Source organism: Austrofundulus limnaeus, unplaced genomic scaffold (assembly GCF_001266775.1).
Source record: "Austrofundulus limnaeus strain Quisiro unplaced genomic scaffold, Austrofundulus_limnaeus-1.0 Scaffold1270, whole genome shotgun sequence".
Taxonomy (NCBI): Eukaryota; Metazoa; Chordata; class Actinopteri; order Cyprinodontiformes; family Rivulidae; genus Austrofundulus; species Austrofundulus limnaeus.
This window is the reverse complement of record NW_013953672.1, coordinates 29513-42314: the sequence shown is the minus strand read 5'-3', so window position 1 is coordinate 42314 and position 12802 is coordinate 29513. Positions and strand designations below refer to the sequence as shown.

The window sequence follows — 12802 nt, the reverse complement described above, 5'->3', positions numbered from 1 at the left end:
CAAATCATAGCCTTTTTCAATTGTTGTTTTTCTAATTTAGTTTAAACACAAAAAAAAAACCCACTAGAATATTTGTTTTATTTTGAAACAGAAAACAAAAGAACAAACCATACACAGATTTCTTCCTCTGGCTTCATAAAATATTTACAGTCACCCACACGCCGCTTACGAAGTTTACAAAATTTACTCAAGGTTTTAAAAAAAGCATCAATCGGTGAACCCAAAGATCAGCACAGAGCCTTGAGGGAATTCTGAAGCAACACCAGCTAAAAGAAGGTGTCATAAAACCTTACAATGCTCCTTTATAAATCCCACTCGCATGTTTATATTGCACTGTTTGCAGATGATACGAATGACTCTCTGATATTTTCCCTCGAAGCAGACTGGCGAGTACGCCACAGACGACGAAGAAACGGGAACGACTGCAGGCGGCGAGAAGAGCATCGAGGTGTTCGACCTCCCAGAGACGGAAGACATCTTGTCTCCATCCGAGTTGGACGCCACTAAACTCTACCAGAAGTTTAGAGAGGTAAAGTCGAACTACTTTAATTCTTTCCGAGGGATCAGTGGAAGACATCTTTCAGTGCTTGTAAGAGTAAACTGCAAAATGTTTCCTCACTCAGCAGCTGAAATATCTTAGCCGTTGTATTGATACTTTTACAGTGAAAGTATCAAAACCTTTAAGTGCATATGTGCTGTGCCATTAAATCACTAATCATACACAGTATATTATATCACTATGGAGAAAATGTGATTAAATTTAACTTCAGACACCAAAGCTAGTTGTGCTCTTCTTTCAAGAACCAAAAGCCATCTTTAATTCTTAATGAGTCATCAGAGACATGAGGACAGAAGTTATTTATTACACTGCCTAACCTCGTTCTGCTGGACTTTACACCAGAGTGTATCATAATCTTGGCTCTGTAATCATTTTGTTTCTGATAGAAGAGGCCAATTTTGTTAAACCTTTGCTGCCGTGTCTAAAATATGAGCTGAACTCGTAAAGCTGCAGCAATAAAACGAAGCATTAATTTACTGTCTGGTAGCTCAGTTGTTCGTTTTAGGCTGCCGAGCGGCTGGTAACGGTGATTGATCGCTCCGCCACCGTTACTCTGAGGCCTGCTTTACCTTACACAAAGGCTTTCAGCAGCCTTTCAGACACTGCAGGGAAAACTGAGTCAAAACACAGGTTTAAAACCTGGTTTGTGTTTATAACCTGAAATAGTTTAGTGTTTTTAATTTGGATTTAAATTGATTTAGAGCTAGATGTATCTATGCTGTTTTATCAACTCCAATCCCTTCCCCTACTTTTTTCTGCTCTGTCATTACATAACCCCCCATCCCCCGTCCTCTCCTCAGTGTCTCATTTAAACTTAAAATCTGTAACTTTCTATCCCTCAAATATGATAAATATCTATATTTTATCAGTTTTTATTACATAAGATTAAAACAGGCATGTTTTGTGTTTCATTTATTAAAAAATGCACCAAGCTTTTAGGCTTCACACTTTTGATTGACTTTCCGCTCATCTTTCATTGCATCACTTTGCTCCCCATCTCTCTCTCTCTCTCTCATCGGAGAGTAAATGTCAGAGCGAGAGCCGGGATGCAGTGAAAGGGCGGACGGGGTCGGCTGCCTCCGTCACTCACGCTGTATTGACGGCGGAGAGCCTGCGCAGTCGTGCATTTCGATCATCTGACCGCCCTCTTTCCTCTCCCCCGTTTTCACTTTCGCCCATCTCTGTTTCAGCTTCAGATAAAACACACGGTGACCGAGGCCGAGATCCAGAAGCTCAAAAACAAGGTAAGAGGCCGAACATGGGAACAAATGCAGAAGTTGGTCGCAGTTCAGAGAGCAGCTTGATGGAAATTAATAGTTAAGTTTATTGTATTTATTTAAGTTCAGTCTAAATTTGCTTTTATGCAAAATCTCCATCTTTCTTGCTGTCTTTCCAGTCACCTCAGCATTTTGGGATTCAAATCTCCTCCCTTAACCACAATCCACAAATTTTTTTTTGGTCTAATTTCATTATTTTCCAAATTAATGAGGTGGAAGTCAAAATGATTGAATCAAGTGGTGCCTAGAAAGCCTATTAAAGGGTAATGATGGTTTCACGTTACCATGAAAATGAAGTGGAAACACTCAGATTTTMCTGTGAAACGGCAATTTGTGGCTCACTTATGTTTTAGTAGCGGCTGTCGATGAAGAGTTGAATATTTTATTATTAGATTTTGTGTGGAATCTGGACATTTTTATCACAAACCTTTATGTAAACTGCATAATCTCGTGAATTATAAACGAAACTCCTCAAGTGGCGATGCTTCTGCGTGCTTGCAGTTGGCCTCGGTAGAGAAGGAGAAGCAGCGCTGGGAGAAGGAGAAGAGCCAGCTGAAGGCCAGCATAGAGGAGAACAAGGAGAGGATGCTGAAGCTGGAGAGCTACTGGATCGAAGCGCAGACCCTCTGCCACACCGTCAACGAACACCTGAAGGAGGCCCAGGCCCAGTACCAGACTCTGGAGAAGAAGTACAACAAGGCCAAGAAACTCATCAAAGACTTCCAGCAGAAGTGAGTGATCCTGAGTTCAGTATATTGGAAAAAGCAGATCACAGAAATCAAGTCTTATCCCAACAAAACTGTTCATTTTTTATGTTTATTCAAGTCAGAATTCATTATAATCGAATCCAGTAGAGAAGAAGTCATTTCATAATCTAATATTAGTCTAAATAAACTTTATTTTAAGCCCAGAATAATAGAAATTATATGAAGATACAAAAGAATAATAAAAAATAAAATAAAATCATGTGAAACTATGAAAAATAAAAGCTAGCGTTACTTGACAGTATTGGTTGTTTTGTTAGCACGGACTTTTAAGGGCTTTATATCATGTTATGTCATTCCCTCATCAAAAACATACAAAGCTCTGCCTATTTACACAAAGCTCCTCCCTGGAGCGCAGTCAGCCCCACAGAGCACCATTACCCTGAAGCATTTTTTGTGAAAACAAACTGAAGTGGGAATGTCTGAAATGGTAGATTCTTAAAGAGAAAGAGGCCAATTTCAAGGTGTTTTGATTTTTTGATACAGCATTTTCATAACAACTGAAGGTAACATAGTTACTTGATTATGGTATAGAATAAAAGTATGAATATATAATACCCCCCCTTTAACAGATATACTGTATTATTCATTTGTAAATATGTTTTTGCTTCACCACCATGCATTAAAACGCATGAAATAGTGTCATACATTTTATACAACCATGCCTGTATATTTTCTAATATTTGTAAGCATAAGACAAATATGCAACAAACCCTTAAAAAATAAAAGTTCCCCCTATGCCCATGAGACGTTTTGACTTTAATGTCATGATGCTCAGATGTGTTTTTAGCGTGATTTGTAGTTTCTCTTACGTGGAAGGAGAAGGTGAGGTGAAGACTTTTCACTTGGGTTCAACTTGGTCTTCTGGTACTGATGTCATCAAGAAATCTCTCAAAAGACGGCGTGAAAGCCAAACTAATGTAAAACGGAAAACATTTAGTCAAAAACAAATCCTAATAAAGTGTAATTCTGTTCAAACTTGTTTACTATCTTTCTGAGTTGTATCCCATTTCAACAATAAGAACTACGTTTCCGGTCTAATGCAGTTCAGCATTCCTATTTTTGTACAGTAATTCCTTTGGTCAGTCCCGTCAGAACCTCTACTTCTCAGCGCCAGTCTGATGGACTCTAATTTGCTCGGCCCCTGCAGGCCAAATGGAAACAAACTGATGAAACGGATCCTCTGTGCGTAGCTGTAGCTGAGGACAGAGCTGCAGAGAAGTGGTAGTGAGTTCAGAAAGAAGAGGAGAAATAAGCAGAAAAAGGGCTGAGATAATTGCTGGATGAGTTTGTTTGTCACCATCGACAGAGACGAATAATAACCACATCGAGCATGAAACTGTATATATTGCGAAGGTTTTTCTGCATCAACACATAGACGCTCGGCACATTGCAATTCACACCTTCTCCTTTTTTATTTCTTTTTTTCTCTCTCTCTCCCCAGAGAGGTGGAGTTCATCCAGAAGGAGGATGCAGAGAGGAGGCGGCTGGAGGAGGCTGAGAAAGCTCACCTGGCTGAAATCCAGGGACTGCAAGTCAGGGTAATATCACTTTTTTTTTCACTCTTATACTCTTCATCATGACTGCTCACATTTTTACCTCTTAAACGCAGCTTCAACCATGCAGAATGTGTGAGAATGACTGAGATAAATAACCCTGATCAAAAATTGTCAGAACATTGTCAGATTGTGTGATCYTTTGTGTAATTGGACAGCTGATGGAGAGCTCTGCTTTGATATATTACAGCCCTACTGGAAGCTCTAATACTTGTGTTTTAATGCTTGCTTGCTTGGCCCAGCCTCTGCAAGTATTGTCAAGCCCAGGCAAAACTTGAATGATGATCTTTTAGTTGTGTCGTTTATTTCGGTGCTTTAAAGCAGCTGTTTTGACAGGTAAGTGCCTACAGCTCATTAACGTTGATTGGTTCCTCTCCGGCAGATTGCAGCATTAGAATCCGAGTTGTTGCAGCTGATGAAGCAGAATGGCATCCAGGTCAACAACAACAACAACAGCAGCAGCTCCGAGAGGCTCAGCACTCAGCAGCACAGCCCCGGCAGAGCTGCAGCAAAATCTGAAGGTGTGTTTTTCAGGGTCTCTTCAGGACCCCTCACTGCTGCYCTTCTTTTCTTTTTGCTTTGCATTTGGCTGCGCTTTTTGTTCGCYGATCACAGCAATCATTACGCGTTTCGGTTGGGAAGTTTTTTTTTCCTCCCCACTCTTCTTGATTATAAATGTCATGGCATTTTTCAAGTCTCATTAATTTATTTGAATAAGGGCAGAATGCAGATTTAAAACATGAATAATTTAATGCAAAATTCAGGGTTTATTTTTTTTTTGGATTTTCTCAAATTAAAGCTGCAGTAGGTAACTTTTATGAAAATTTTTACACATTTGTTAAAACMGTCACTATGTAGGGATGTTGACATTTCGTCAGCAGCTGCTGCCATTTTCTTCACAAACTGCTGTGACCAGATTCTGCAAGGCTGCTCGGTGCGTTTGCTTGTAATTTCCTCCTGCTTCGTAATTTCTAGGAATTTCAACAAAGCGTACTGACGTCAGGTAGTTAGCTACAGCCTCGTCTTCAAGTTTTAATTTTTGTTGATTTTGTTGAAGAGACAATTTTTTGAAAAGAGGATCAAAMTAAATCACCTGAGTTTTTCTAGTGACCCCTTAAATAGATACGCTGCCATAAAGAACATTATTTTATCTGCCTTTGTTCCAAATTTGATAATGATTTGAAACGTCGAAGTARGTTTTTTTTTAATCCAGAATAGCGCTTGTTAGCAAAGTGTGTTGACGCTGGTCTTTGTCACTCGACACATTTAACACGCTGTCATTGGTTGAGGAGCTTTGTTTACAAAACAGATGTCCACATGGTTTTTAAATTGTTTTAATTRCCTTARMTTCTAAGACACGTTAAGTTGGTTTGATGCTGCAGTTTGTCTTGTAATATTATTTTATACCTTTTCTGCTACTTTTGAATTGGCTATTATTAAGTTTTATTAGTTTTTTAGGATTCAAGATGCTTCCTACAAAAACCAGAATGTGAATATTTTCCTAAAATTTCATGGTGATATCTTGAACACTGAGGAAGTTAWGAGRAAAAATAGACAAGAACAAGGTGAAATGMGTTCTGCTGTGAACTGCAGCAAGAAAACGAGCTGATTTCACCTAAACAAACARCAATAACTTCCCTCATACTTGAGATAATCACATGATTTTGGTGTTATTTTGTATGGTTTGAAATGTTCTTTTGGAATTCGCTGWCAGATTTAATAATGGTGTAGGATAATCCTATCCACACACTATGTCCTGACAGTAGAATATGAGACAGACAATCTGTGAAAAACTAAAGCTCTTCTGGCTCCTCCCAGTGGTCCTGCTGCCGTTTGCAGTCAGAAATAACCAATCAGAGCCAGGCAACCTGATTGGCCCTTTCCCCGCAGAGCACGTACTATGACTCTGAGGTAAAAGCGTTCCAGTTTCCAGCTTGTCAGAACATTGGGAAAAAAATGTTTCTTGCTCTGGTGGAATAATGCAACAWTAGCTCAGCAGCAGTTAAAARATATRSCCTAATAATTGCAATGAATTACTACAAGTATGACTGACTTGATGTAAAGTAAACAACACAGAAGTGGTAAAAACTGTAAGAGTTTCACTCTGTAGATARGAGGTGCATGTTGAAATGATGACGTCATGTGTGCTCGGGTATGGTCGRGTTGCACCGACTTCCCGYCTTGAAATTGCGACATTAGGTTGATATCAGTCCACGGTTTTCTCAGACGAACTCACTGCGGCTTTAAGCAGATCTTAAAACTTTATATAAAGGCTCAAAACATAATGATGTGTTTTTGTCAGCAGTTGCTTTAGATTGCATCAACTTGCTTCTTGCAGGTCTTCTTTTTACCTAATTTCCCTCTGGGATCAATAAAGTATTTTTTGAATTGAATTGAATTTTGGGGTTGGTTTGTTGCTTGTTTTGATTGCAGGAAATTCACATTTGATTCAGAACTTTTACACAAGTTTAAAATAAACTTTGCTCTAGGTTGAGAATTCAATAAAACCGTTCATAAAATGACTGTAACTKAGCCAGTTTTAAAGATAGCGGGCTGAAATGTGGTGTGGTAGTGTCTGAGAGTAATTCACAACCCAGGCTCTGAGGTCCTGTTTACACAGTGCAGTGTTTCTGCAGCAGCTGTTTTCTCTGACACCACAGATTTTTGAAGTTTGGTATTAAAGTGGAGGTCTCTATCCCCATTTCCCCCTTGTTTTACAAAAACAAAAAAACAAACATGCTACCTACATGAGGTCACACATGCAAAAATAGCTATAACTCAACAGATTTTACAGATATTAAGCTAAAATCTGTTGTGGTAGGGTCTTGATCTGATCTTGATCTCTCACTTAATCTTCTGTGTCACCATTACCTGCTTATCTGTCTGCWAGCAAAACAGAAAAAAAATCTCATGAACTACTGGATGCATTTTAAGACATTCTTTGCAGCCTTCTGACTCCATCTGTCCCGTGTGTCAGATTTAAAAGTATCTGAGTTTTGCTCTGTCCTGTAAACATGCACATATWCACACTTGGTGCTCTGCAGACACTCCAGCCAGTTGAAATGCACATCCCAAATCCTCCTCCGATCCACCGCCTTAACCTCAACACGCACTTGTACCCCTGACCTCAATCTCTTTTTAAAACTTCTGCAAACGTGTAATCCATTTCAGGCACATCTGTCCGGCCGCGCCGGTTTTAAGCTCCGCAGACTTTCCTTTRGCTGCTCCCGTCTGTCAGAACGGAGCATGCTCAAAGGAGGGCCYTGTCTAATGGCGTTAGAGTGATTGGACCTGCCCCGGTTTGGATGATGCGGTTCCATTATGCAATATTAAAAACAAARGGGGAGGGAGAAGCTGAGCGATACAGCTGGAATAAAATACAAGGAAACGAAGGCATGTGGGAGAAGAGGAAAGAATCTGCTGATAYTTTCTTTTTCTTAAGTTTAGGCGATTCAACGTTTGTATCATCAGCATCTTTTTGAGCGCTTGGAGAATTAGCAGACAGGGGTAATTGGACGTGTTTTTAATTATAGTGTAAGTATATTTTTGGGGGGGCATTAACTGAACAGATGATGACARGGTGCAGGTCAAGTGCCTCTTAATGATCCATCTGTAACAGAAGAWGATGTGCTTATAACTGACAGTCAAGTGATTTTGATGAGAGTTGTGTCTTACTCACTGTTCTGGTTTGTTTCTTTGTGGCTGCAGACAGTAGAGAAGGAGCTCATCACTCACCCAGCAGGATGAAAGGCTACACAGAAGTTACTCGAGACGCCATCAGTTCTGCAGAGGGAGAGGTTTGTAATAACACTCACAAAGATGTTTGTTTCTTATAGAAACATATTTGGATTAGCAGGAGTGTTTCAGCTTTTAGTAATTGCAGAGATACACTTATGACTGGTGTCCAACTCAAGTACTGATCCCATTATGCTGGTACCAATATGATCCAATTTGGCCTGTTGTGGTGAGACTGTGAATGGTTGTTTTTCTCCCTGTGACGGACCTGTAACCTGTCCAGGGTGCACCCCGCCCCTCACAGTGACTGCTGTATATGGGCACCAGTGACCCCTGTGACTCTGAATGGAAGAAGTGGGTATAGATCAGGGGTTCTTAAACTTTTTGACCTCAGTGCCCAATTTATTGAACATAAAGTGGCAGGAGGCCCAGTCACACATTACCAATGTATGGATCAAAATGATAATTATTCTAAATCTTGGTTTAATTTTTATTGTATTTACATTGTAACTAAATTAAATACACTTACATTTTAAAAGTAAAACTCCTGTCAAATAATCACAAGACATGATTATGACAAACATTTTTACATTGTAACCTGTCAGTAACAAATATTTGAACAAATACAAAGGTCAGTCAACAGACCACTCAGGCTTATCAGCACAAAAATATATATATTTTAACATAAACAATAACATAAATAGACAATTCAATAAATAAAATTGTGGGCATAAAGAAATTAAAAATGTTTTATGTAAATGTTTCAAATAAAAAAAACTGTAAAATAAATTTGATAAAGTACAAATGAAAATATAGCATTTTAAACTTTTGCAACCAGAAGCTGCTGTTCATATTAGTGACAAACGATAACAGTAACAACTTTTTGACAAGTTTAAAGTTTKTTTAAAATACATAAAAATATTTAAAAATAAACTACAAAAAATAATTTGATAAAGTGCAAATTAAAATATAGTTGTATCTGCAACTGTTTTTGACAATGTTTTGAACTTTTAAAGTATTGCTTGGTAGAACCAGAGGCTGCACTTCATATTAGTGACAAACTTTGGCCTTTTTTGACAGGTTGCCTTCATTTTGCTTTCTACTTTTCATTTAAAATAACTGTGTCCAAAACGGCAGGCCGGGTCCTCCGAAGGCCGAATTTGTCGGCCGCATACGTCACAGCCCCGCGACGAAGGCCGTCCAAAACCAAAGACTCCTCCAATGCGGCCGACAAATACGTCCTTCCTTTGGCCCGAATCGAAGGACTGGTCTGATGGATCCTTCCCGGACCAGCYTATCCCATAATGCATTGCGGCCCGACCGGAGATTTTTTTATGCTAGTAATGGCGGACGAAGCGAGAGAAAAGAACACGTTTTAAATAAAAAATATGGTGATTTAAATTTTTTAAAAATTTAGCGGTTGTAATTCTAATACTTTTATCATTGGTATGGACATGTTTTTAAATATTATTTTTGTCATAAAAAAAACGCGAAATAAACATGCACCTACAGCGGGTCAATTAGTTCTTCAAATGTTACCTTTAAGTTAATTTTAAAGTTTTGTGATATTAATAATGCTAATGTATTGATATTTTTCTAATTTTGATTTAAGTTTGCTTGTTTAGCGTCGTCACAGTTGCTAGGTGACATGACGTACGCCGGGGTAAGGAGGGGAGGCTAGACCGTCCAAATTCACAGCCTCTTTTTTTCCGGTCTTCRCGGTCTACCAAGGACCCGGCCCGCCTCGACCGGGGAGTCTGGGTCCTCCGGAGGACCGGCCTGTCGTTTTGGACACAGCCTAAGTTTCCATTCTCGGCGGGATTCTAAGGTTCTTCTTCTACATATTAAAAAGGTTGTTAAACAACTGAGTGGCGCACTACTGCTACTAGTGGTGAGAAAGTGTATTGCACCTTATTCAAAATCAATGCGGTCCCGCGGCCCTCTGCGGCCCAAACTTTAAAATTGTTGTTCTTTTGAGGCCCTCAAGGTGGCGCTCGRGGCCCATAGGTTAAGAATCTCTGGTATAGATAATGGATGGGTGGTCTTGCAACCTCTGAAGCATGAGAGCCTCATGAACAGACATTTATAGAGGAGGGTCTTCGGTTTTCCAACGCCTTCTCTGAGCTGGCAGCGCCTCAGGACGCCTTCAGGGCATCATGCCGAACCTTGGGTTTGCAGAGAGTTGTTTTTCTTTTTTTATTTCCTAAGTTTTGTAAACTTCCATAAACTTTGTAAGCAGCGTATAGATAATCACAATTATTTCATGAAGCCAGAGGAAAACACGTTAGAATAAACTGCGTCAGCTTGGATAGAGGTGGGCAGCGATGTTACAGCTTTAGCAGCTGCTGTTCTGTGTTGTTTTCCAAATCTCCAGTCCAGGCTAGTTTGTAATTTTTTTTACATGTATAAATTTTATATATTTTGGTAAGCTTCATATGTGTGAAAGGGTTGGTGGTGGGAGAGGTGTTTTATTATATTAGTTTAAAATGTTCTCCAAACAATATTATTGTTTATCACGATAATTTCTGAGACAATTTATCATCCACGTGACAGGACTAGACCCAACTCATTGATATGCTAGTGTTAGCATCATACTATATGTTGGTTTATTCGCTTCTGTTTTGTAGCTGAAGATGAGTCTTTAGCTTTAAATTGCACAATGTTGGTGTCAATAATACAAATATCTGGACTGATCGGGTAAACTTGGATGAAATACAACATAACTGTTCAGACTGTAGTCGCTTTGAAAAACATCAGATATGTATCCAGTTTGGTACCACTTATAGAAAAGACCTGGGTTGGATTAGACAATAAAATAGTCATGTTAAAACTATTATAAAAATATGGGTTGATTACAGGTCAGTTTTTGACCCCTTTTGCCTGCAGTGTTAATGTAGCTTTACTTAAAACATCAACTAATTATGATTTTTAATCAGACAGGCTGTATTTAGTCTCATTAGAACACATTTCACTACTGTTTTATATAACCAGTGTATATTAAGATCCGGTTTATGTGTCTGTAATGGCTTCCTGTTTCACTGTTATTAATAAAATGATTGTGGGGGTTTTCTGTCTCCCTGTGTGGTAATATCAGCCACAGTCTTGTTCTCTGAATGACAGGCTCGTGTGTTGCTAATGCCATCATTCAGCTCAACAGAAGCGGGAAGAAGTTCAGATTAGATGAACAAGTTGAGATCAGAACTGGCAGGAAAGCAGGAAAAAAAAAAAAAACAAGCCGCTGCAGCGTAGATGGAGGAAAAGATGCAGAGGAATTAGAATCGGTTAAAGTTTGTCAGCTGATTCTGTCAGATTATTCTGCGGCTCGAGTTCTTCACATCACTCTTTATTAATCTCTGACTTTTTCCRTACACGTCTCCCTTCTCTCTCTTTTTTTATTAGCGTTATTTATTCCCCACCCTTCTGTTTGTGTTAATCTCCTCTTCTGTTGATCTTTTTTTATTGTCTTTTTCCATCTTCAGGTCTCCATTTGTCACGACGCAGGAGCAACCAGCCTTAAAGCTCCTGGCAGTGCAGAGAGCTCCCCCAGAAAAGCTSTGCTTGGTTAGTTCACCCGTTTACACATCCTGCTTTACCTGCACTCTGCCTACTGATCTCCAGTATTTTTATGCACTTGTTTTTAAGTTTATCTCTAAAAAGGTCTTTTTTTTTTCCGTGTGGGCATAGGCTCTCCTGCAAAGTCAAGCCCCTCCCGCAGTTTGGAGACAAACAGACAAGCACTGGGCTCTGGGTAAGGACACATCATTGCATTAATAACTTTCTGAAAACATCCTTCAAAGTATTCTGTTCATAAGTGTTGACAGGAAATGTGGGTGTGCAAATAGAGCATCAAACAAACTGGTCACAGGTGGAGCAGYCAGCATCACCTGGGGCACAACATAAATCAACCAGGGTGAAAAAAAATAAACCACAGAAGTCGTGGAGAGACAATGACCACAAACCCACCTGCAGCAAGACATTAGGAAGCACAGTAGGACTGACGATGAACACAGGCTGAACAGGGAGGGGCAAATATGAAAAGATTTTAGCTGATACAAAACAATAAASAGAACAAAGGATAAAAGAAGACAAGAAAGGGAATAGATATTTAAAAAATAGGAAGAAGCTTCATGAAACTTAATTCATTTGTTTTTTATTTATCAGCTTTTTGCACATTTTAGACAATTCAATTTTAAAACATTGATGGAAATGCACAAACAAACGTTAAAAAAATCTCACTCTAGTTTCATGCTGCTTTTTGAATTTAATTTAATGGTGAATAAATTAAACATTGACTTTGTTTTACCCTTAAAGCAATGMTTTTTGACCTTAGTTTAGATGTTAATTCTGACTGGACCYACGAGCTAACGGCTAGTCTGATCAMGGCCAAAACCAAAGAGAACCGCTGCTTTAAAACGTTATAAACTGGATATGTTTTACTGGAATGCAGTGGACGCTTTGATAATGACTGTTTGCTCAGTTCACTTTAGTTAAACTCGATTTAAACTCTTTTTCTACAAGCTGAGGTTGTTCAAAGAGCTATCTAAAACAGGTAAGATGCTAATTGTTCACAAAGTCATTTCAAAAGATCTGAAATGTCATTTTAGGATTAACTAATCAATTACAGTGTACTCAAACACGTTTTATAAAAAAAAGTTTCTTCACTTTTGTCAGATCTGTTCAAAGRATCTGAGGTTTATATTTAGAACTCAGCTTAGTTCAGCTTTGTATAATTTACCTGATATTATAATTTAACAACTTCTAAAAGTGAGTAGAAATGGGACAAATGCTGATTTTAATTACTTTTAAGAGGCTAAGTTTATAAAGTAATGGTCAAAACTGATATTCTGTTAGAAAACATAACGTTTCATTATTATGTTCATTAATTAGTAAAATAAATGCATGTAATAAGAT

At 38.7% G+C, this 12802-nt stretch overlaps 1 protein-coding gene across 1 annotated transcript in view; it reads left to right on the top strand.

Moving 5' to 3' along the window:
* Positions 1-379: 379 nt before the first annotated feature.
* Positions 380-12802, top strand: part of LOC106534798 (neurabin-1) — a gene marked incomplete at its 5' end in the record, with an annotated part of 19200 nt that continues 6777 nt past the window's right edge. Inside the window, 8 exon segments of the mRNA XM_014031559.1 lie at positions 380-529; positions 1750-1803; positions 2338-2567; positions 4045-4141; positions 4539-4677; positions 7865-7953; positions 11371-11452; positions 11576-11639. Coding sequence (XP_013887013.1) covers positions 380-529; positions 1750-1803; positions 2338-2567; positions 4045-4141; positions 4539-4677; positions 7865-7953; positions 11371-11452; positions 11576-11639 — 905 coding nt within the window.